This window comes from Equus quagga, chromosome 3 (assembly GCF_021613505.1).
Source record: "Equus quagga isolate Etosha38 chromosome 3, UCLA_HA_Equagga_1.0, whole genome shotgun sequence".
In the NCBI taxonomy this organism is placed as follows: domain Eukaryota; kingdom Metazoa; phylum Chordata; class Mammalia; order Perissodactyla; family Equidae; genus Equus; species Equus quagga.
In genome coordinates, this window is record NC_060269.1 from 4,214,669 (window position 1) to 4,239,586 (window position 24,918).

Consider the following 24,918-nt stretch of genomic DNA (forward strand, 5'->3'; position numbering starts at 1 on the left):
CAGAGTGTGCTGAAATAACCACTAGGTCATGGGGCTACCCACTCTACAAGAATAACTTTTGTTAACAAAAGAAATAATACATATTACTTTCATCACAACAAGGATAAGCTAGAGGTCATTTTATTTATCACAATTAATGCTAAACACAGCATTCTGTCTATTCTATGTAAACTTATGAGAAAGATAGTTGTATCTCATTTATAACTGACCAAAATAAAAGGGAAAATTTTCCAAGAGTTTCTGACTACATAATGCATCTTTAAAAATTAAACTAATTTTAACATTCTCATCATTTGCACCATAATTTCTCTCTATTTCAAAAGCATATGTAGTGGGGTTTGTTTTTGTTTTGTTGTTTTTTTGCTAAGGAAGATTCACGCTGAGCTAACATCTGTTGCCAACTCTCCTCTTTTTTTTGGCTTGAGGAAGACTAGCCCTGAGCTAACATCTGTGCCCATCTTCCTCTACTTTGTATGTGGGACACCTGCACAGCATGGCTAGGGAGTGGAGTATGCCCAAGCCTGGGATCTGAACCCATGACCCTGGGTCACCGAAGTGGAGCATGCAGAGCTTTAACCACTTTGCCATAGGTCGGGCCCATATGTAGTGTTTTTATAACCACATAATCTTTTTATTAACATTACTGACTAAAATAATTTTGTGATTTTAATCCTCTCCAAATGATCAAAAATACTGTATTCCATAGAACTCACCTTTTGCCCATTTATCCCTGGAATTCCAGGTGCTCCAACAGAACCCTATGGAGACATATGATTAAATTAAATTCATATCATAATCACAAAATATTTCAATTCTAAAGGTAAACTGTATTAGTTATGTTAGCCATAACGTTACCTTGCTATAACATGTCTGGGAGGCTGTTTTTCAGACCTTATCCACTGTGTTCAAATATATAATACTGTAGGCAGATCCATCAACCTTTCCCAGAAACTATGGAGTTAAATTTAACCATGTTTCTAAATATCCACTTAACCCTAATATGATTTTAAAGAAATCCACACCATAAATTGAGATCCATAGCTATCAGAGGGCCACATGGCTCTAAGTTTGGGTGCTTTTAAGAAATAAATAGGCCTACCTCCATCTGGAAAAAGCCCAGCAGTAGCAGTACGTCTTGAATTTCATGAGTTTAAATGCCATAAAACAAAAGGTAATTAAAATAACCACCCTTTGTTCCACAGTTAGTCAAATAAGGGAGCCATGTTGTAAACTCGGATTTGCTGTATTTGAAGCATTTTCCCCTGGACTTTCGGGGAGTACATTTAAGCTACATGAGTGTGAATACGTCTTCCAAGGTAGATAGAAAAGACGTCACAAATGTTAAACACTGACTAGGAACAACACAACTTGGGTACATAAAATATTAAGGTAAGTGCGTGTGCGCGGGCGCGCACTCAGACGTGCACATGCGCACTGGGGTGACTCCGAATGCTCGGACGTAGGCGGGGTGGGCTGAGAACAAGAGAGCCGATTGCTACCTGGGAAAATCGGTGACATTTAACTGGACACAGAAATATAAACAAATTTTTCAAATAGTGATGTCATTTCCCTTGGTACACTTCCTTCTTAGGCTCTGGAGAAACTATTTTTAAATAGAAAGTGCTTATTCTTAGTCTAGCACTGGAAAACATATTTTTCTTAATAGATGGATGATATTAAATTTCTTTAATAATCATGGAAAAAGTTTTAAAAAATTAGTAATTGTAAATTTAAAACTGCTCTAAAAAGTAAAAGCTATTAAAAATATAGTCATTATATGCAAAACAACTTGAGACGGCCAGTTCCTCAGTGCTCTATGGTTATATCGAGTGGGTCATTAAAGGACTTCCTGAAGCCCGAGGCAGTAATTTTACCCCAGTTGCATGTGGATTAGAGTAGCTTTACAATTTCACACCAAGCTTAATAGAGACATTATTGCGAAGGACAAAGTGTTCCTACACTCAAGTTGTCTCACAACCTATTGGCTTTTGCTTGGTTTGTAGGATCAAGTTTCAACAGATGCCACATGCCCAGTGCTTGGGGGATAAGAAGTCTCTATCTTTGATGGATTCCAAAGATAAAGAATAATCACTTTTCCACCTGTTGTAATACAATTGTTTTCTTTAATTTTCTGTGGGTTAAATACCCCCTTCCCCACAGTGGGGTGGGAAGTGTAATGGGGAATAGGAACTTAGTGACATTTGGTTGGCAAAGGGCCATCTACCTGCTATTGATATATTTACTACTGTGGTATTGACCCAGTTTTAGAACTGCTGGATCCTCTCCATCAGAAGGCAATGATCAATTCTGATGACTGTGGAAAACGTTGAAATGAGAGTCAGGAAGCCACTTTTCAGGCTACCTCAGCAGAGGAAAACGCTCACGGGCCACTGGAATACAGCCACCAAGCAACAAGTCCATCTTTTGTTCCAGCCAGTTTTATGGTCATGTGTTAATCAAACATTTGAGCCAGGCCATGCACTCAACTTGCAATGCCAAATGACCCTCCACATTCTGAGTTTTGTCACAATGTTTTACCAGTTTTTAAATTAAAAATTCAATAACCTACAAATTTGGCAGACAACTTAAAAATAGAGTCTGCTCTGGATTTATTGGATTTTCTATAATGGAGTTGATTAGAAATCTAATGGCCCACATTATAGGATTATATTTTTAGGAAGCAGATTGCACAAACCAGACCTCTTCAGCAAGGCTTACAGTAGCTAATTCTACTCGCCTCTCCTGCTGGCCATCAGGCCATGGAGGAAAATTACTTCCACAGTGTGTTTATACTTTACCTTTTGTCCTGGAGGCCCCAGAGGACCCTAAACAAAGAAAAACAATCCAGTTAACATAATATTGTAACCATTTAAAGTTAAATGACCAATTAAAACTGTCCTATCCTGCAGGGTTCTCCTCGCTGTGCTGAAATATGCTGATGTTTTGTACATCAAGGAAAATGAAAATTTTCTGTTGGAAGTACACAAAGGGTCTTTTCTTCTCTCTTGTTCTTTTTTGAAGAACATTAAGCATATGCAGTAGGATTCTGATTTTTCCTTTAAAACAATAAAGAACCTTTGCTGTTCCAGTGCATCTGTTTCTTCAAATACCTGCAAATCTATCATCATATCAGTCTCATTTGGAAGGCTGGAGATGTTGCTGCTAGAAGCACTTAAAATGCAATGCAGTTCCCAGCAAACGGACACATTCTGTGACTTCCGTACCTGAAAAACTTCAGTCAGCGGATTGGTAGAGGAAATAATTGAACAGCATTACAAAGAAACATGTTTTGCTCTATTCTTCCTCTTATGAAATGTGGCCAATTGACCTGCACAAAAACTTGTTTACAAAGTATCGGACGCCAAGGTCAGTTGTGGCATCTAGTGTGTACCAGAAAAGGGAACAAAAGATGCTGTCAGCCGTTGCTTAAACTATGATACTCGGGGGTGGGGAAGTGGAATATAATATTCAGGAATATGAATGGGAATATTTATACGTAAAATGGAAATGTGGCAGTTCTGAGATTGAGCAGTTTTTCAAGCACAAAGTCAGTGGTGGGATTCTGTTTGCTTTATTTAGAATAAGGTACAGCTTTGGAATGGTGGAAAAGAGCACAAAGAGATACAGGTATAATTCTGACTATTCATGTATATTTTTAAATAAGAATATTAAGAACTTTTCTTCTGATTCTTTCAAAAATACTTTTAATTTTAGTAAATTTTAACAAAGTTATAGATACTCTATCATTTCCTGTAAAAAGTTCTTTATTCCGTTACACTTAACTACAACTAGCTTATTTTCCGTGTGTGACATTTCAGTTAATCAGCACCAGACATTCACCCTCTGTAACGTTAAATAAAGCACTAGAGTGGTCATTAGAGGAAGAACTGGCCATGCATAATTTTTTAATGAAAAATAAACAGTGTTTAGGGACATTCAGAGAATCTGTTCCTCATAAATTATTCTGTAATCCTCAGGGGAAGACTAACAATTTCTTCATATAATCAGCTTTAGGTTCTTGTAGGCGCACTGGGCAATACCACCTTTATAGATTCCTTTCTGATTTACTCAACCCACCAACTTCTTAACGACCTCGTTATCTGACACATCTGTGTGGTCAGACACACTCCCTACTCATCTCACTCCTTCTATTTAAAATTCTCCTTGTTTTAGATTTTGCAGAGAAAACAGAGGCTAGCAGGTGAAAATTCCCCCAACTTCATGTCTCTCATCAATTCCAACCCACATGGACTTCCTTCCTCCGTCAGAAGAAGAGGCTCTCCTCGTGTCCAGGGAAAGTGCTTCCAGTAGACTGGAATCCATCCTCGCCTCCGCCCTCAGGGGCCTTTCCCAGTTAATTATCCCTGCACCATATCAGAGCCTGCTGCTCTCTACTAGTCCCTTCCCCTCAGCACATAAACATGTTCGATCATTTCCTCACTTGGGTAAATTGTTTGGTAAGTGAATGTGAAGCTAAGTAAAGGCAGAGTTTGAAAGTCGCAGTGATAGGAGATCTGAGAGTGAAGACAAGACTTGGGTTCTATCATTGTCTATGATTCCATTTTTCCAAGCATCTCTTGAGTATTTCACTTCTTAAAATGTTGATGTTAGAAAGGAAATTATATAACGAAAAGTACATTAATTCAATGTTTAGACTGAGAAGGTACAGGCTCAATTCAAAAAGATTTGTTTCCCATTATAAACGTAACTTTGCCCCTTGAAAAAATACTGTGCACTAAAATTGGATATTTCATCGCACTGATGTATAACCCTGGAAGGGAATACTTTGTTCAAAAAGAAGGGCAAATTGTTTTTTCCATTTTATTTATTTATTTAATTTTAATTTTAATTTTTGTTTTTATAGCAGAAGGGCACATTTTAAATCAAGTGTTTTAGCTAGAGACTAACATATCTGGTATTTTCTAATTTGGTCTTTGTTGCATGATTACATTAAATCAGAGATTTAGAAAGACTACTCATAATTCTGAAATCCATAAAATTATATTAATTGTATATTTCAACATGATATTTAATGAAAGTCAAAGGATAGCTATAAGGAAAATAAAATTTTTTCTTCACTGTTAGGAATGACTGCTATTTTTGCTAACCTCCAAAAATATAAGCAGTTTTTACGATATAACATTAATTTTGAATTGTTAATAAATGTCTTGTGGATTATTCATAACAATGTTGCCGAGGATATATTCTTAGCTACCAAAAAATGTGCATATATTTCTTTGATCTCAATGGAAGCAAAAATGGTAGTAGGCCAAGGATACTGTCATCCCTCACCAGGAGGAGACTGGGAATATAGCAGCATTGTATACAAGGTACAGACACATTCGAGTATACACACACACACACACACACGCACACCTACACACACCAAATAGCTACTTTATTGATCAAGATTTTGCTTATATGTATCTGTTTTGAGTACCCTTAGATTAACAACGCCATTATATAACTGTGTTATTGTGGACATTAAATTTAAGTTTACAACTGAAGGCTTCACTGCTCAAAAATTGATTTTGAACTTAGGGTATGTTGCTACCAGTTGGTTAAGGTGTCTACGTTTGATTAATTTTGTGGTTTCTAATACAAACATAAATTTATAAAGCGATGGGCAAACACCATAGAACCATTTACTAGCGTATCTGATCTTTCCTAAAGTTATTTACATTTTCAGCCTGCTCAAAAGTCCTTATGAATAATGACTTGGATGAAGGATGTCCTAAGTCCATTATTTATTTGTCAAACTAGTGCTTCCTGGTGTTCCTAAAATTAAAGTCCATTTTTCTAGTGTTCTAAGATTTCTGAAATAATTCCATTGCTGTTATCCTCATGACTTACTAAGTTTGGATCAAATAGTTTTTCAAACCAAAGAATTGATCTTTTTAGTCATTCTTATTAATCAATGACTTATTCCTTTCTTAGACATTTTCTTGGTGGACACCTTTATATTTGCATATACTTTGTCCACCAATTAAAATGGGAATAATCTGGTCTCTTTTATTTTTCAAAATAATTTCTTTGTACGCCTCTAGATTAAAAAGTGCATAACACATAGCATCTTGACATATTAAGCCACATTTAACTCCAGAAGGGTTAAACTATAATTTGAACCTTAAAATACTGTGTGCTCATTTCAATGTAGGTTCTGAGTGATGTAAAATGTATGAACTTTCTCACTGAAGGATTTTGCATAATGGACAGAACTTTATTCAAAAGATAAAAACCAAATGAGCCCTTGAAAAATTCTAAGTGTGGAGTAACAATATCAGTTATCTGCAGATAAACTTTTATACCAAGTTTTCTTGATCTTTCAGAAAAGACCATGGAGAGCTATGCAAGGTTAAGTTAAAAACTGTTAACAAGTAAGAAATTACATAGTGCACTGATTTCTTTCCTATTTTCCCCAACCCTGCTAGATTCCATTTCTAAAGATCATGTAAAATATTAAGTAGAACATGATGAGCAAGTAAGTGAAAGAAATATGATAGTCCCCATTGATGACTGCCTTTACCAAAAGCATGTACTCAGGCCTGAGGGGGGGACCCTTCGCTCCTCCTGCCCCACGTCCAGATAGCTCCTCAAGAACATCCCTCAAGTCCAGCCTCTTCTTCAGCTGCATTGCAATGTTCAAACCCTCTTCTCTCCCACCCAGCTAGTGTGACACCCACCTAAGGGCTACTCTGCTTTTAGTTTCTTTCTGTTCTTTCTGCACAGTGCTGCCTGAGGGAGCTCCCTAAAAGGATAATGGGTTCATCCCTTCCTCTGTTGAAAGATCCTTCAATGACTTTCCAGAGCTTTTGGGAAAGTCCAGGCTTTTGTAACAGCTGCAGTTCACCCATAAGCTACACTTTCACAACTCTGCACCTCTGCACCTCGAGCTCTCTGTTCCTACAACGGGCTTTTTCCTCTCGTATTCTCTCCTTCACCCATTCCATAATTCAGAGCTCAGCACCCCCACCCATGGGGTAAGCTCCCCTTCTTTTGTTCTCCAAAGCACCCCTATGATAGCCTTTTACAGAATGTACCAACAATAGTGTAATTATCTGGTTACCTCTTTCTCTGCTCTAAGTATCTTTTGTCATGCACAGTACCCGGTAGATAGTAATTGCTCAGCAAATCCTTTCGAGTTCATTCATTCATTCATCCACTTAACAGCTTTTGAGTGTCAGGCTAGGCTCTGGGATACAGCAGTGAACAAAATGAGTAAAAATGCATGACCCCCAGACTTCACATTCTAGTGAATGGAGAAAGACAGTAAACAAATAAACAAGTCCAGTACAAAGTTGCAGTCAGGTGGTAAGTGCTAAAGTAAACATGGGGATATGGCTTGGGAGAAGCAGATGTGGTAGTATTTTAAACTAGGGGGGCAGGGAAGGTCTCAGTGATAAGGTCACTCCTGGACATAGCTCTGCAAGAGGTCAGGGAGAGAGCCATGCATACGGGAGGGGGAGGAATGTTCCAGGCAAGAGAACAGCAAGTACAAAGGCCAAGAGGTGAGTGTATGCTAAGAGTGTTCAAGAACACCGAGGAGGCTACAGGCAGCTAGCAGAGATGGGGATCCGGATGGGGAACCAAGAGGGTGCCTGTGTGGCCTTGCAAGTGCTTGTAAGCACAAGGGTATTTACTTAGATTGTGATAAATATTATAAGAATAAATAAATGAATACACAAAGTAAATCAAGTTTTTCTCATACCTTAGACAAAGTGTCTCAAGACAGGAGTGACAAGATTTTTCAAGCTTGTGTTTGTTAGAGTCATTCTAACAGCCTCTAGATTACCTCTAAGAGCAAGAGTGAGTGGAGGAATTCAGTTCCTGGCTTCTATTAAAACAGCAAAGCAAAAATCATCTTAGTCACAGTCTCATCAGCAGTAAGAGTGTTGTGGCTGTGGAGGTAGGTCTGAGGTCTCTAATGCCCTTCAGAAAGCCATTAGGCAAACAGTAGGTAGAATTATCAACCAAGTTAATCTTCAGAGCAGGCAGTTAAGAAATGGATGTTTCTATAAACATTATGCATTGGCTGTGCTTTCCGGTTTGTAAAACTAAAAAAAAAATCTGTAATTTAAAAAAGGCTCTTGCTTGATAGATCACGGAATGGAAAAAAATTAATGAATTTTTCTGACACTACCGATGTTAGCACAGATTTGATTGAGGTATTAATTGCTTAAACAGGATACAGAGTTTCTAAATAATGTCCTTTAGCATGCCTCTTGGGAGGTGTTTTAAGGCAAGGTCTGGTTGCCTGCTATTAGGAAACGATGTTCTGTGTGAGCAGCGGGCGGACACAGTTCCTGTTCCGTCCCTGATGGCTAACAGTAAAACCTGAAGCTCTGAAAGCTGCTGGTCATTTCTGGATACAAGAATATACAACTGGCTTCTGTAAGAAGAAAGCGCAGGGAACAAAAAAGAGGTGGTCCGTCTGTGAAGGGGAGGATAAAAGCACCAAATTATTAAGCCATTTAAAATTATTTCCCCTTTAAGAATTTTCCCATGATTCAATAAAAGTTAGGCAAAATGAAGAAAATACGTTTTAAAGTCTGGTTTCATAGCGAAGAATGATAACATGCATAATCTCACTAATGGAGTCATAAAATGTTACTTTCAGATTTTCCTAAGGGTCTGGTGCAACAGACTTTAATTATAACTTTTTGAAAGATACTAATCTGGTCAAATACATCACAAGATCAGAAAATAGGTAGACTTGTTTTATAAAGAGTAAGAGCAAATTTGAAGTAAAAAACAGAAATTTGTCTTACTTAAGAGAGATTCATTTAAGATCTCCTTATATAAAATTCCAAGTTCTGCTTGGATGTTTGATGAGCGAAGGTCAAGAAGCATAAACTCTAGCCACCATTATATGTATGTCTGGAGTGTAATTCAAACAAGGTTTTACAAGATTCAGATTTCATAGCTTCGGTGTGTGGAAATGCCAAACTAGAAAGAACTGGGAAATGTTTAGAACATGAGAGAGTGTGCTGAAGTGTTTTCAGTGTAAAGGCCCATGATTTGGTTGAACTGGGTTTGGAGGAACACAGCATAAACAAGAGCAGGACGGTGCTGAGACCCGGGAGCCTCGTCTCTTGTTTCGAGTCTTTCGTGGACTCTGTCGTCAGTCACACTTCATCATTTCTATTTTCCCAAGCAGTCTCCTGTTAGTCTTCGTGTGAAGTTCTTAATCATTCTTCAAGACTCAGTGGTCATAACTCACTTCCTCTGTGAGCCTTCTCCGCTGCCCCCAGACAGAGCTTGTCTTTATCTTCTGTGTTTCTCTAGCACATTTTAACTGGCTGTATTTTAATATATTTACATATTTATAAAATCTACTTGACTAGGCAGCAAATTCTTCAGCCCATATATTTTACATCCTCAGCACTCAGGTCATTGCCTAGCAAATCAATAATTACTGACTAAACTGAAACAATGAATTAATATAAAAATTGTTAAATTACATTTCTCAGATCTCCTCCATTATTTTACTGTCCAAACGATCACAACTACATCACTGGAAAGAGTTCCCAGCTTTGAGGCAGTTGTTTCAGTTGAAGTAGCTGGGATTTTTGTTTCAATAATATCATCCCATAGTTTCTATTTCAGGAAGTTCCTCCAAAACAGGTCTCATTTAGAGACTGTCAATAAGATGACATGTCATTATATTAATTCATGAATGTTTGATGAAAAAAATTTTAAAAGGAGTAATTATTTTTTTAAAGAATACATGCTTTCTGACTTCTCTATCTCATGTGCTGACTTTTTGGGGACAATATTAAACCAGGATGATTTATTTATTGGTATTTCTCGAAATCATGATGCTGGGACCTGTTAAAGGGAGGTCTCTTAAAGCTCAGGAAATTAAAGAAGTAATACATTTTTCTCACCACTTGACAAAACCAGGACCCAAGACTAAATATTGAGCATTAACTACCACCAGCAGATTAAAGACAGATCTAGGTATTTGAGAATCTACATTCTGATTAGGTCCCAAAACAGACTCTTATCACCTCTCACCAGATATCCAGGGCTGAAATTAGCTTACTCCGTTCCTTTAAATATTTAATAAATTCTCATTGCTGAACCTAAAATGGAAATGACCCGGAAAGAAAGAAAAATTAACAGGCTTCCTCTGCCCTCTGTGATTAAGCATGCCTCCCTGGTGCACCATAAAGGAAACAAATTTATGGTTCACAAAAGCCTTTCGCCCTACACTACACTCAGTAAAAAATATTTCTATTGAGTAAAGTGTAAGTGCTCTTCCTATCTTAAATCAACAAGGCTGAGAAACAATAGCTGCTAAAATTTAAATATCCCACGGTGGGCAGAAGGAGGACTTAAATTTAGGACTATACTATATACTCATCTACTATTCAGATCTGTTTTCTATCTAGACCAGCAATGTCCATCAGAACTTTCTGGAATGATAGCAATGGTCTCTATTGCCCTATCCAGTATGGTAGCCACTAACCACATAAGGCTACTGAGCACTTGAAATGTGGCTAGTGCCACTGTTAGGAACTGGGTTTTAAATTTTATTTAATCTTAATTTAAATTTAAATAGCCACGTGTGGCTAGCAGCGGCTGTATTGGAAAGTGCAGATCTAGCAGATGGAGAGTGGAAAACACAGAAGACTGCAATCAGGTGAACTGGCTTCTAGCCTAGTTCTGCCGCTGACTACTTTGTGACCTTGGTCAAGATTTGTGTTCACTCGAATGTTGTTTCTTTATCCGTGAAGTGATAAACTAGGTCATTCCTAAGACTTCTTCTAGATCTTTTATACTCTATACTTTAAAAATAGCCACAAAATGTGACTAGAAATTGACCCAGTTACTTTTTCACTGTCCTCATGAAAATCAGTCATTTAATTACAGCATGCATATTCAGGAACACAAATATATGCCAAATAATCTATAATACATGGATGAACATAAGATGGAGGAGAAAAAGCAGTTCTGTACTAATTCTGTTGGATTTATCCTGCCTAATCCTACTCCTGGTGTGCAATGACATTTGTTGGGAGAAAAATATAAATCTGATTCCTTTGTATAAGTACCTGATTTATTGATTCTTTGATTCATATCATTCAGTCATTCAGCTTATTGAACACAGTATCAAGCACAATTATTATATGATGTGATAAATGCTGTGGAGAAGGGGAGAAGACAGCTTCTAATTCAGCTTGGGAGAGTGGGAATGTGTGTGAGTGATTGTGTGTGTGTGTGTGTGTGTGAAGTTGTCTCAAAGGAGGTGGCCAAAGCGGATGTCTGTGTCTTTAAGAATCCTTTCGGACGCATGGACTCTGTGCTGCCCTTAGACCTGGGCAAGAGTGCTCTTGCTTTGGGACCCACGCTTTAGAGAGCCTTTCTCTAGCTTCACTCCTCTCCTTGCATGGCAGCCCACCCCTAACCGTAGACTATGCTTTGGGTACTAGGGACTCTGGAATTCTCTGCCCCAACGACTGGCACTCACTTCAAGGATTGTGAGCTGCTTCTTTCTCAGGTCTGTTCTTCTGAAGGTGAACCACACCACTGGTGTGCACAAGAATAAACCAGAGGTGGGTATTTTGAGGGGTGTGGAGTTTGATCTTCTCCCAGAATGGCTACATGGGAGCGCTCGAGTCTCATAAAGTTGAGGGATGGAGGTAGGTGTGGGAGAGAAAAGGAGCGGGCCAGGGCCAGGGCCCGGGGCTGGGGTACAAATGCTCTCCCCACGCCAACACATTCTGGCGTGGCCCTCTAAGGAGTGCAACAATTTTCATTTGAATTTACCAAGTCACTATGCAGATATAAATGTGAGGGTTATAGGATAGAACATATTTACTTATCAGTTAATTAGTTTGGTTTATGCCTTTTAAATATTTAGACACTTGTATAAGGGCTTCCATTTACACTCTTGCCCTAAAATTTGTACATTTGTCCTTAATCTGCAGACATAAGGCACAGGACTTACATGGAGCCAATTTTGTTTTCACAAGTTTCTTCTTAATCAAATGAAAAGATGTGAGAATTTGGTAAAAGAGATTAATTATAATTTCATTAATATCCTCATACAAGAGTGACATTTTGCATCAGTTTACCTACAGTAGGTTGGATTCTAAAGTTAAAAGAAATGACAATTAGAGAAGTTGATTATAGGTTTGCAGAGGAAAGGCAGTTTTTAAGGCTTCCATCCATTAGAACTTAATATATGGCTGTTGCTCATTGTACCTAATTATTTACAGAATACATAGGAATGTGTATATAACACGGACGAACGGCTATATAATATGTGCCTGTGCATTTATCATGAAAACATGGTTGGATGCCAGGACTCAGAGCTGGAAGTGGACTCAGATCTCATTTAGTTTCATCACTTTTACATATGAGGAATCTAAGGCTTAGATATCTCAACTGTCCAATGTGACATGGCTTATCAGAACTTTAACTGGGGCTAGTGGAAGATTGTTAAAAACAGAGCAGATTCACAGCCTAGAGGTGGTTAAGAAAAACAAAATGAGATTGGGAAGAATACAGTCATCTCTTCAGCCTTTAAACTATCTTTTATACTTAGGTTACCTGATTGTGCTCTGAAATCACTATTGAAAATGCGCCCTCAAATGTCAACTTCCTGTTTCTCAGAGACCGAACCAGCTTCACAGGAAAGCTGAGTGTTCCTCTCTGTCACCACACTAAAGTGACTTTGGGACGCCTCCATAGAAGTCCACGCACACAGGAATCCAGAGTGGCTTCCCTCGAGCTGAGCAACTGGATGGGGCAGTGGCTTAGCACCAGAAGGAGAAGGCATTGCTTGTCTACTTTCTCTAGGTCCATTTGGAAAACCAAGCATTACAGGCCCTGCACAAAAGCACAAGGAGGTGGGAGGGGCTCTGTCGACATGGGATTACGCCTACTTCACCGGACAACCAGAAGAAGGGAGGATGATAAAGCATTCAAACTGTTGCTAGGGTGGCCCAGCAGGCAGCGTGCACTGTTGAAGTGCGCGTAGTTTTACCAGACAAGATTGTAGTGTTAAAATCCAGTCTAATAACTAAATATCCTACCACAATTTTGGTCCATTTTTGCTATTTGTGATTTGAAGGTTTGCAGTTTTGCTCTTTGCTGGATTAAAATTACGAAGAGAACCCTGCTGTTGTCTCTGATGTCTGCCATCCTGCGCATCAAGACAGTTGGCAGAGAAAAGTACAATTAAGGAAAACGATGAGTTTCACCAGAGCTGTAGGATAGCAAGGCATTAGAACCAAATATATTTAAAGTAGACCCTCATATATTGGTTATTTCAGTTTTATTTTAAATGAAGCAGAAGCAATTATTTATGCTTGTTATTAGCTAACATAAAACGCATTATATTCACTTGACCCAAATGTACTAAATGTGTTTGCAGGCAAAATTAAAATAAACTGAAAATATCTATAGCCTCTTTGGACACAAGTCCAAATTTCACCTTGAGGAGCAATAACAGCACAGCTTTTCTGAGTTTCGAACTCTCAGACCCACCAGGGCCCATGAACAACATTTTAAGTACTCATAATTCAGAAAGAAATGAATGGAGATGCTATTTGAGGGGCCGGAGAGGAATGAAGAGAGTTTCAGAGCAGGGAAAGTGGTTTGGTCTGCAAGACCTTGGATGCAGACACTTTGGACCAAAAAATAATTTCCAGGAAACTGGGACTAGTTGGCATATTAAATATACATATATATATATACACACACACATATATATATATATCTCATCTATCTTTCATGCTTTTGAGAATTTCTACTACATTTGTCAGAGAAAGAAACAGTAAGAATATCAAAAGGAAAGATACCTTCAGAAACACTATTTTAATGACTACTTAAACTTCTGAAGAACTGAAGAACAAAGATGAGTTGTGCTGGGATTCAGACCTTTAGCATGTCCAATGTGGTCACGCCTTGGTTTGATTGTTTGGTCTAGTTTTATGACCTAGAGTGGTTCTCGCCTTATTTAGATGGAGTCCAACTTATTTTAGCTCAAAAGTCTGTCTTTAAAAAAATCTCATCCTGAACTTCTCAGAAAACCTGCAGGTCATGTTTACAGAATAGACGCACAGCAGGACTAAATGCATGTGGACCTGCCTAAGCTCTGGGTCTTTTTTATTCTATCTGACGCTGTTAATCTTCACATGATTAATTTTGCAATATAAGATATATACCCCGGATTATGAAAACTAATTCCCCACCTGACAGGTTCATAAACAGTTTTGTAAGAGCTAATTTTAGACTGTTCCTAGTTTTTTCATTTCATCATCAGAGACATTTTAAATTTTAAAAAATTCTCCAGTGCCTCTCAAGACCCTCATTGTGAGCAAACACGGCACAAACCAACGGATGCAGTGGGTTTTGCATACCATGCAAAAGATGAGAGCAGTGGTGTTATTATCTTTCCTTGTTTTAACTGGTGGATGAGAAGGTGCGTGTTATGAAAAATGGATAATGTAAGATGATGAGACATGTAGGAGAGGGCCAAAAACAATGATGAGAACAAACAGGACAAAAGGCATAAGCTGCATTGTCAACAGCGGTATTTGACACACCATAACTTAATGGACGGCTCTCATCACACTGCTCTAGCCCCTGGGTTTCAGAGTGGCCTTTCTGTATGCCAGCTTACGTCACGACACATTTGTTTTAATAGCCATACTTCTCATTTATGGAACTCTTTGTCGTTCATAAAGCATTTTCATAGTATTGTTATTTCACTTGCTTCTCACCATAACCTAGTGAGACAGGTAGAATAGGAATCATTGCCTACATTTTATAGATCAAAAAAGGATTAAAAAGGATCACAGACTATTGTGACACACTCATAAGTAGTTCTGAGGTCAGAACTATTGGTACAATGTACACTTCTCCCTACAGGCTTCAAGTCAACACACACACACCCATACACACACATAATATTTAAAACAAAAAAGAAAAATTCTAAGGAAATTTTTCTCCTCATGAAAGCCACTATTATATTTCTAGTATTCTCTTCTCCCTTTGAGATGTATTAAAATATACAGGTGCTACTTAAGTTAACAAACAAAAATAGTAGTTTTTAAAAATGATAGTTTTTAAAACATAGAAACATTTCACTTTAAGCAAACATAAGATATAAAAATTCAGTTTGCTGGGAAGAAGAATTAGGGGATTATATTGCTTTACAAAAGGACTCCGAATAGGCTTGCTTTAAATAGCAAAATTCCCCAGCACATTTAAGTTATGTTGATTTATGAAAATCTGATTCATATAGAACTTTACAGGAATACATCTGGTATAGAAATCCACGCTCACCTGTAATTTACTCTAGAGGGAACAAATCAGTGATAATAATAATAACATACTCATATAGTTCATTACATATTTTAAAGCACTTTCTCCTAATTTATTGCATTTGTCTCTGGCAACCTTGTAAGGGAGGCAGAGGAGTATTATTATCCTTTCTTTACAGATGAGAAATTGAGAGGTTAAGTGACTTGCCCAAGGTCAGACAGACTATTCATTCATTTACTGCTATTTGAGTGATGTCGTTTTAACGGGTAGTCAAGGAAGTAAGGTTCTTCCTCTTAATTCTTTTTTCAACCAGCTGTGAAGGCTATTAAGACAGAGGTGGATGAGCTCACAAATATAATGTTGTACGAAAGAAGCCAGACACAAACGTGTACATACTGCATGATTCTATTAACACAAAATTCAATTGCAGGCTACATGGGTCTATACTGGCAGAAGTCAGAATAGTGGTGAACTTTGGGAAGAGGAGGATGGTGACTGGGGGGTGCAGGGGGTTTTCCAGAATATGATCACGGTTCTATTTCTTGATCAGGTTTGCGGTTCATGGTTACGTTCACAGTGAAAAGTCACTGAGATGACACTTACGATTTGTCTACTTCCTTTTATATATATTATAAAAGTTTTCTTTCAGTAAAGGATTTTGCTTATTTAAAACCAGTACAGTGCACTTTAGAAGATCATTACTTTACACATATCCTTTGAACATTTGTGATTTCACTTAAGTCTCTTAGCCGCACTTTTTAAACAAGGATATGAATTAAATCTGAAGGGTTAAATAGAAAAGAAAAAGTTTATAGAGAACGTATGCAGCATCATCTTCATCTGAAAAGGTGCTACATGAACTGGGAAATCAGAGCCACTTAGGGCTGGGTGGGAATTTATATCCAATGACATTGAACTAGGAATTTCAGGGAAATGGGATGAAATTAATATTCACGTAGTATATTCTAGAGAGTATACATGAATTTAAGGAAGATAAGATAATTCTTAAAGTATTCATTTTTATCTCAGACCTTGTATACTAGGATGCTGCACAGGGCATCGGGGCAGAAAGCCACTGGCAATGACGAAAGCCCGAGCAGGCTGTGCGAACCTGGAGGCGAAGGAGGGCTCCTGAGCATCCCAAGCACCTTCAAGGGAAGAATTATGGGAGGAACCTGTTTTGACCATTATCCAGGATAGAAACTACAGGTGCATTCAACTGCTTAAAGCAATTTCAAAATTTATATTGTCGTTTTCCAAGAATCCTTCCCCTCCTGTGACCCTGTGACCCTGAGAGCTAATTCTGAACTTGTACGCAGAGTTGCCACTGATGACAAATGTTTTGTTTAATTATACAGGTGGTCTTCTGTTGTTTTCTTCCAGTTTCTTCTTCTTAAAAAGAATCCATTACAGTCCCCCCTCCCCAAAATTATCTACATCAAATATCTATCTTGATTTTATAGGTCAGCAACAGAGAATTTCCAGGCAGTGGGTCAGATTCCATCCCAGCCTGCTTCCATTTCACCAGTGATGTTTCGAAGGCAGCTACACTACAGCTAGGACCACAGCCTTGTGAGTTTCCCCCAGGAGGGCTGTTGAAGGCATCCCGTGCAGGAAGAAGACTTTGACCTTTAACCCATTCACACATTTGTTCTAATTCCTGATCAACTATGGTGTTCCTGTGCATTAGTTTCACTAGGACCTCTATTTTTTAAAAATACTCTTTATACCCTGAACACCTGCATGCCGCATGTCACATTATGTCGAATGGACATGATGAAGCTTGTGTTCACTGCATCCAGGACGAGCGTGAGACATAGCTGTCCTCTGGAATTTGGGTTATTGGAACATCACCCTGGGCTCCCCAAGATTGCTCATGTCATAAAATAGGTCAGAAAAGCTGCTCCAGAGACGGAGGAAGAGACAGGGAGAGGTAGGTTGAAGGATTCTACTCCTCAGGGCTCAGCAAGCTGCACCAACTCTTCCTTCACTGGCAAAGGATAAATCGTGTGGAACTTGGACCTGCATGTCCATGGGCAAGTCCATGTGGAATCATTTCATGATCTTTTTTAATGACAGAGACCAAGAACACACAACTGTTTCTCTCTGAGTGGAGTCCTTCAACAAAAGAAAAACTTGAATCACTGAGGAAGGTTTGCTACACTGATTGACAGTCGGTCACACCTGGTTCCTTTGAAAACTCATTTCTGTTTAAGCTAATAGGCAGACACCTGAATTTAATCTCCCTTATAGCAGAGCTACTTAAAGCAAATTCTCTCCTCTGACCTTCCTCAGCGTCTCTCTGTCTCTCCCCCGACCAGGACTCTCCCTCTCTTTTTCTCCTGTGTCAGTTCTGTAGACGTGTTGTCTTGTCATCCTTACCATGTAATGGCTAGGCCATACTACTTTTTAACTTTCACTAATTTCCACTCTTCCTGTTATAGGTCATATCACAGATACACTTGTTACACATAATCTTGACCACAGTTCTGCACAACTTGGCCCTCCACTATTTTTAGTATAGAAATGATAAATTGAGATACTTGCCATCAAGCCTTGTTCTCCTGGTTTCCCTGGTTCACCCTTGAGAAAGAATAGTGATAATTTTATTACCGCTATAAACATTAAAAACCAATTTCAATCTTTTTTTTCTTTTTCACAATATCCACTGGGGTTCATGAATGTCAAATATATACTTTTCAGGCTAAGCAAATGAATGCAAACACAATGCAATTAAAAGAGAGCCAATATTCTTTCTTTAAATGCATTTTATAAACATTTTGGGATTTAATAACATGAGTCTAGATTACGGCAGAGATTTAAGAATTACGCCAAAGATGTATTCTAAATAAAACTGTGCCAACACCTTGATCTCAGACTTCTAGCCTCCAGAACTGTGAAGCAAAGAATTTCCGCTGTTTAAGCACAGCAAAACAAAACAAAACACCAAACTAGTAGGCATGATTTAAATCAATAAATGGTCCCAGAAAAATATTTAATCGTAATTACAGTAACGTTTTATTTATTATGTCGTTTATGAGGACATAAAGATGACCACATAGTCCACTCAGTGAGAATTCAGAACTTCCATATATAGGACACAGAGACCACTGCTCTTAGTGCAGAAATGAGGTAATAAAACGAGCATAGATTGATTTTGAATTTTGGTCCTCCTGGAGTAATGATAGCTAAAGTAAGACATTTTAATAACATTGACGGGGAAAGTTCTGGCATCTTATACTACTATCATCATTTCCTAATACTCAGATTCATATAGAATTCATTGTCGTGTTCTATTGTCATATTATTATAAAGACAGTCATTGGCTATAGATATTTTTTGGAAAAACAGTGCTTGTAATGCCAATATATATAGATGTTGCTGGACTTTAAAATTAAGTATTTTTTAATAAAATCTTTTTCTAGTGGTTATGATAGTATATACAAGTAAACTCTGAGACTATAAATCCAGTCCAAATTATATTTGTGGAATTAAAAAGATATTCATGAACCTTTGTGTAAAAAGCTCCATTTCTTACTTAAATAAACTATATTCATTTAAAAGATGACATAATATTTGGATGGTTTACAGTTTGTCATACCTTAACCTTTATCTCTGTTTCTTAAAAGTAATTTATAGCTTGAATTTTCTGTAGAGGATACAATGTCCACTGGTCTAACTTTTTACCATCAAAATGGCTTTAACTACTCTTCTTATTTGAAGAGACACTCATTATATCTCTGTTGGTAACAAACAATCAATTTGAGAGCTTTAACTATCCCTAAAGCTGGGCTCTGTCTTTTGGGGTATTATCCTGAGAAAAGGCAAAATTAGAAGAAAGTTTTAGGAAGAAACCACTACCTTTGATGGTTCCGTGAAAGCAATCCTAACAACCAGCAGATCATATGTTGAAAGTCAACTCCTAATTTCATATGATATGTTTACAGCAGCTTTCAGAAGGGGAAATGGGACTTACAAGAAGCTTGTGTCAGAAGTGTTTTAAAGTACCCTTATTCTTACAGAGTGAGTCACTCAAAAAATATATATGAATATAAAAATGAAATACATGAAAACATTAAGGACTATGGCTGATTTTTATATTTTTCTTGTTGTTTGTCATTAAATGCCAAATTTTCTCCTTTGTGGATAAATATTTTCACTATTACTTTATTTTGTTTGTTTGGTTAGGAAGATTGGCTCTGAGCTAACACCTGTTGCCAATCTTCCTCTTTTTGTTTGAAGAGGAGTGGCCCTGAGCTAACATCTGTGCCAGCCTTCCTCTATTTTGTATGTGGGTCACTGCCACAGCATGGCTTGGTGAGTGCTGTAGGTCTGTGCCCATGATCTGGACCTGCGGACCAGGGCCACCAAAGTGGAGCACGCCGAACTTAACCACTACGCCACTGGGTCGGCCCTCTCATTATTACTTTTATACTACAAAAACACTAATGAAAATAATTTAAGTTAAAACAATACATTAAATAAATAAATAATTTGCTTCAGCAATAAACCTGAACTTCAAGTGCTAAAGTCATAATATAGGTATAAAATTTTTTACCATTTTCCATGTATTTCTGAAAATTGCTGGGTTGCCTCTCTCAAACCTAACCATTTATGGACTCTCCTGTACTTCTCTATCACTGACACCTGACCCATCTTAATGACTAAATGTTTAGATCTAAGTATCAAGATCGGTTTTAAGTCGTTTCTATCAACAAGCTTCACATCCAAGGACAAATGATATTCAAACCACATCCACTGATGTCTTACCCGTGAATCTTACTGTTTTATTAGCAATTTTTTTGTCAAGTTATTACAGGGGATTAAATATTAGGAGGATGTACCTCCTTTACTTTCCATACATCACGCAGGACTTGGTTGTCTGTTATTGATCCTTTGGAAAATGTTGTCACTTTAGTTTTCATTATCATTTTGTTATCATTATAATTTTCCCGCTAGTCTTCCATTAAGCGGAAGGCGCTGGTGCTCGCTCCGTCAGGCGCCCCAGGCACAGACGTCTCGGGCCTCACCTGGAAGCCAGCTCAGTCACAGTCTTCCGTCTCTCTGTGGTTTGCGTGGATGCCCCGGTGGACTGAGCGGTAAAGCAGGATCCTGCTGGCAGTGCCTCTCTGCCTGGGGACTTTCCCATCATGCCACTTCCCTGAGCCCACTCCACTCACTTGACCCCCCAACCCTGCAGCCCCCACCCCACCCCACTCCATCCCAATTCCCAGTCCATAAACGGAACAAAACCTGTGAGAACAACTGATCCAAAAAGCAACTCACGGGCACTCCTGGCATTCCACGGGGGCCGTCTTTCCCAGTGTCCCCAGGAGGCCCTCTTGGGCCTGGAGGGCCTGGAGGTCCTGGAGGGCCAGCCTGCCCTTGGTCACCCTACAGTGGAGAGGGGAAGAGACCAACAATGACCACAAAAGATAAAGACTCAGGTCTTCTTTTCAACACCTTAAATTTGTATTATCTAATCCACATTTAAACTATGAAGAGAACCAGAACAACCAGAAACACAGAGCCTGTAGGCAATTTGCCTGCCAGCAGGGAGCCAATAAATATTCATGCTGGCTGAGGCGGCTCTTGGAAACCATGTATGTGATCACTACACTCAGAGCTGGAGTAAACATTTTGCCTCCCTTCACCTACGACAATGCTGCCTCAGTGATGTTCACCTTGTTTAATAAATGGCTGCATTTGTAGTCGGACAAATGTGTTTAATTTTTCATAACCTATAAAATTAAATGTACAAGGCTGTTGTCCAACTGTCTAATAATTTATAAATCACCAAAGCCAGAGAGCTTAGAAACTGGATCTGTTACTGGGTATAATTTAAACTTTCTTTTTTTTTAATTAAGAAAAAAATAGGTTTTCCATATCTTCTTATTTTGGTACTTTCACAGACATTTCAAACAAATGCAGCTCACTAAACATAACTGTATTCTAGGATATTTCCAAATAAACACCCCCCCTCCCCACCCCCACGCCCGCCCCACCCCTGAGAGGTAAATGGTAAAGTAACAGTACACAGAGTAATAACGGAACGAACAGAAGACATCCGACTCAAGCAAGAACGAGCACTACCTTAATCAGGCGGCGTTTAATGAGCTGCTGATCAGCAGAGAGAAACCCATGATTGATTTTAGGAAACACCATCTGATCAGTCAGGTGAGGTCAAAGGTTGAAGTTCAGAGATGAGAGAGTTGAAGAATAGACATCAGAAGGCCCCAAGAAAGAAATAGAGATATACACATTAGACTTATAATGACCATTAATCAAAATAGAACTGGTACTTGTGTCTGACGTCAGACCCTCTGGCTCTCCTGAAAGAAACAGAACCCTGAAATGGGATGGTGAGACCAGATTTTTAGTTAGAAGTGAGGCTTTTTTGTATCCCATCATTTTGCTGTGGGCGTTGGGCGTTTTAATGTGTCTGTTAAAGGAGCAGGTCAGCTCGTGCCACCCTGCATCCTGCCCTCTGAGCAGAGAGTCCGCAGACAAAGTGCCAGTTCAGTTTCCGTCAGACTCGTCAACCAGCGTAAGGTGGCATGAACGCGGCTGCCATGTTAATGCCCAAAGTCCAGAGTGTGCAGGATGATGTAATCGACTGGAAAATATCCCAGAGCATTGGATGCGTGCAAATTAAACCACCGAGGTGTGGTGCAGCCCTAGACAGTCACCCCGCCTCTCTTCATGGTCCCAGCTCTACCTCAACACATGCTCAAGATTCTCCTTCTTAATATACGTTTGACCTCACTGATATAGGTGGGCTCCCAAGGACCCAGCAACTTCAGTTGTATGAGGACAGGAAGCAACTGGACCCGACAAGGCAGTTTCGCGTTGGTGCTCACTCTTAGGCTGACTGCCGGCCCGGCTGAGCAGGCATGGGTGCCAACCACAAACCTTGACGGTGAGGATCTGATTACTGTGCAGAGCGGCGACTGTGGGGAAGCCTGGCAGGCCCTATGGACGTGGCACAGCACCAAAACAACACGACACAAACGTCACACAGACATCTCACTGAAGACACACAAAACAAGCGGTACAAATGCCACCCTCTCCCAGCTCTATGTCTGGCCTTGGTGACACACTGTAAGCAAAATCAGACACACGAGGCCCCCAGGCAAACCATTCCTTAGAGGGAAGGGTTGATTGTGAACTCTCGGTAACTGCCCCGTGTGGCAGGGACACGGGGATCTGTGCGTACCCCCTTAACATTTCTGGAATCTTACACACAAAATGTTAGTACAAGATGGAGATGGCTGCAGACGCCGTTATGAAAACAGCACTGTAACTCCCGTCTATTGAAATGCTGTTTACAACTCAGGACATACAATACGGGTATTAACTCTTTATCAGACAACAGTGAACAGAATTTTGCAGTGAGATCAGAAGTATTCCTCAGAATAAACCAGCACACCCCACCACTAGAGCCTTACCACCCACATATCAAAATTTCTCTCTCCAATCACATGATGATGCTCAGGGCTTTCCTGTTTCCCAGGTGGTGGATGGAAATCTGTCTCTTATAACATGCGTATTTCATGTCAGAGGGATTTATGGTCACACTCTGCAGTAATTACTTCTGTCACGTAACTTTTCCAAAAGAACTTGACAGTTCACACAACCCCTTGAAGCAGAAAAGGGGTTTTGGAGTCTTTAACGAAGGAGAATGGGGGAGGGGCGTTTCAGAGGCGCCTGCTTCACCCGCCTGCACTGATGCGCCCTCCCAGGCGCTATCATTCGGGTCGGGCTGAGAGAGAAATTTTGCCTTTCTTCTATTTCTTTTCCAACAACATGTGGCATTGGAGCCTTTTATTCCAGTGCTTTTTTTTCACACAGAACATGTTTACCATGCAAATAAAACAAACAGCCCCCAAGCCATACAACCACCGGCCTCAGTGTCTGCAGGCTTCGTGGGTGCCCCACCTCCTTCCTTCCCCCCCAGCCCCCCCCCCAAATCTGTCGTGAGGATGTTTTTAGTAAGGCCAGAAAGGTTCTAGTTTTTTAATTTTATTGGTCTTGGTATATTTTTCTCCCTTACTTCTGCCTTATTAGGGAATATTTTTCTTTTTAAGGGAGCCAATAAAATTGTGTTTGTACTATGAAGACATCTCTTCAGCCCTAACGCCTTTGTTCTCATTCTTTAGAGCTGGGCTTCTCAGGAAACAAAGCAGAGGAAATCTCATCCATTCTGCCAAATCCTTTCTGATAAGGCTATGAAGTGGCTGGGTAGTTTCGAGGTGACCTGTATCCTCTTTTTCTTCTCCCTGAGTAAAAGTCCTTTAAACACAGACTCGACACAAATTCAGAAACGCTACAAGTTGGAAAACAGATGTGTACAATTTGCTTTTGTTTCACTATGGAATATGAGTTTAAAATGTTATTAGATGGTAATGTGCCAGCATCTTTCCATCTGTGACTCATTAGCCCTATATTACATAGTCAGAATTTTATATATAAACCTCATATTTATGTAACAAAGAACAAAAACAGATACAAACAAGAAGCCTATAAGGGATCAGCATCTCGATTAGTGGTGATAAATCATAATGTCACTTTAAACAGGGTTATCTAACAAAAATAATTTAAAATTAAAAACCTTTTAACAGCACACATGGTAGGCTTTAGAAATGTTTTGAAATACAAATGTATAAATAAGTCACTTCTTGTACTCATGTCTGAGCATGACCCGCTTGCTGTTTGATCATATCCTCTAAATGCTCACAAAAAGCATCAAGTTCTGCAACTTCTTGGCTTGTTGTCCAGAGTTAATGAGATCTGAAGCCGGAAGTAGACAGGTAATTCTCACCTCGGACAGATCCTTTTCTTCAAGCTGAAAATCTCTACTTAAGGAAGCTGACTTTATATTCCTCAATCATCATAAACCTGGACATGCTCCCCATTAGGTGCTTAGAGCTACATTTTAAAGACTTCAAGAGTGAACTAGTCACAGGACGTCAGGAGTTTATACATAGCAATGTAGGCAGGGGACACACGAAAGAATTCGCTTAAATTCTAACAAAAATCCCATGGCCTGGGCTCAAATACCCTGGGATCCATGCTTTTCAAACTGGGAGAAAGCTTGAAGGGTGCAAGCCAGTGTCCTGGGTGAGCGTTTAAAGGCAATAATAAATATGGTACACCTTCCTTAAGAGGCAATTTTAATTAACAGTAAATAATTTGAAACATTTTTATGTAAAGCAAACATTGTCATATTATGGGGTAGAAGGCAAACTTTGAGCATATTTTTAGGAATTTTACCCTTTGGCGGTGGTAGAGAACCCCGTCTCACGGGGAAAGCTCCAGACCATAGGTAGACACTGACTGGACTCTCTACTTCCTGCAGGCAGGCGTGGCCTTGCGTGGTCATAACTGCTAGGCTTCCCTAGCTGCTCACACAGAATGCACTTTTTCATTAACTATGCCATTTTTTTCCCACAGTATCATTAGTCATAGTCCTTTCTAATTAAATGGAATGGACATATTTCACTGGGTTTTACACTTTGGAAAACTTGCCTGGTACACAGATGGTTTGAGTGGGTGTGGGGGAAAAAAAAATATGTCTCCAGAAAAACTCGGAGGAAGAGCGCAGGAATAAGCTGAAATAATTTGTACAATTTTCACTCC

At 39.2% G+C, this 24,918-nt stretch overlaps 1 protein-coding gene across 6 annotated transcripts in view; it reads right to left on the minus strand.

Moving 5' to 3' along the window:
• Positions 1-24,918, minus strand: part of COL25A1 (collagen type XXV alpha 1 chain) — a 440,445-nt gene that overhangs the window by 100,826 nt on the left and 314,701 nt on the right. For all 6 annotated transcript variants that reach the window (XR_006887816.1, XR_006887815.1, XM_046655549.1 and 3 more), the window contains exons 8-12: positions 21,373-21,444; positions 20,566-20,673; positions 17,827-17,862; positions 2,799-2,825; positions 714-758 (exon numbers count right to left, since the gene is read on the minus strand). Coding sequence is in view for 4 of the 6 variants with exons in the window: in XM_046655549.1 (XP_046511505.1) it covers positions 714-758; positions 2,799-2,825; positions 17,827-17,862; positions 20,566-20,673; positions 21,373-21,444 (288 nt within the window). In the remaining 2 variants the exon portion in view is untranslated. The remainder of the gene's footprint in view (positions 1-713; positions 759-2,798; positions 2,826-17,826; positions 17,863-20,565; positions 20,674-21,372; positions 21,445-24,918) is intronic.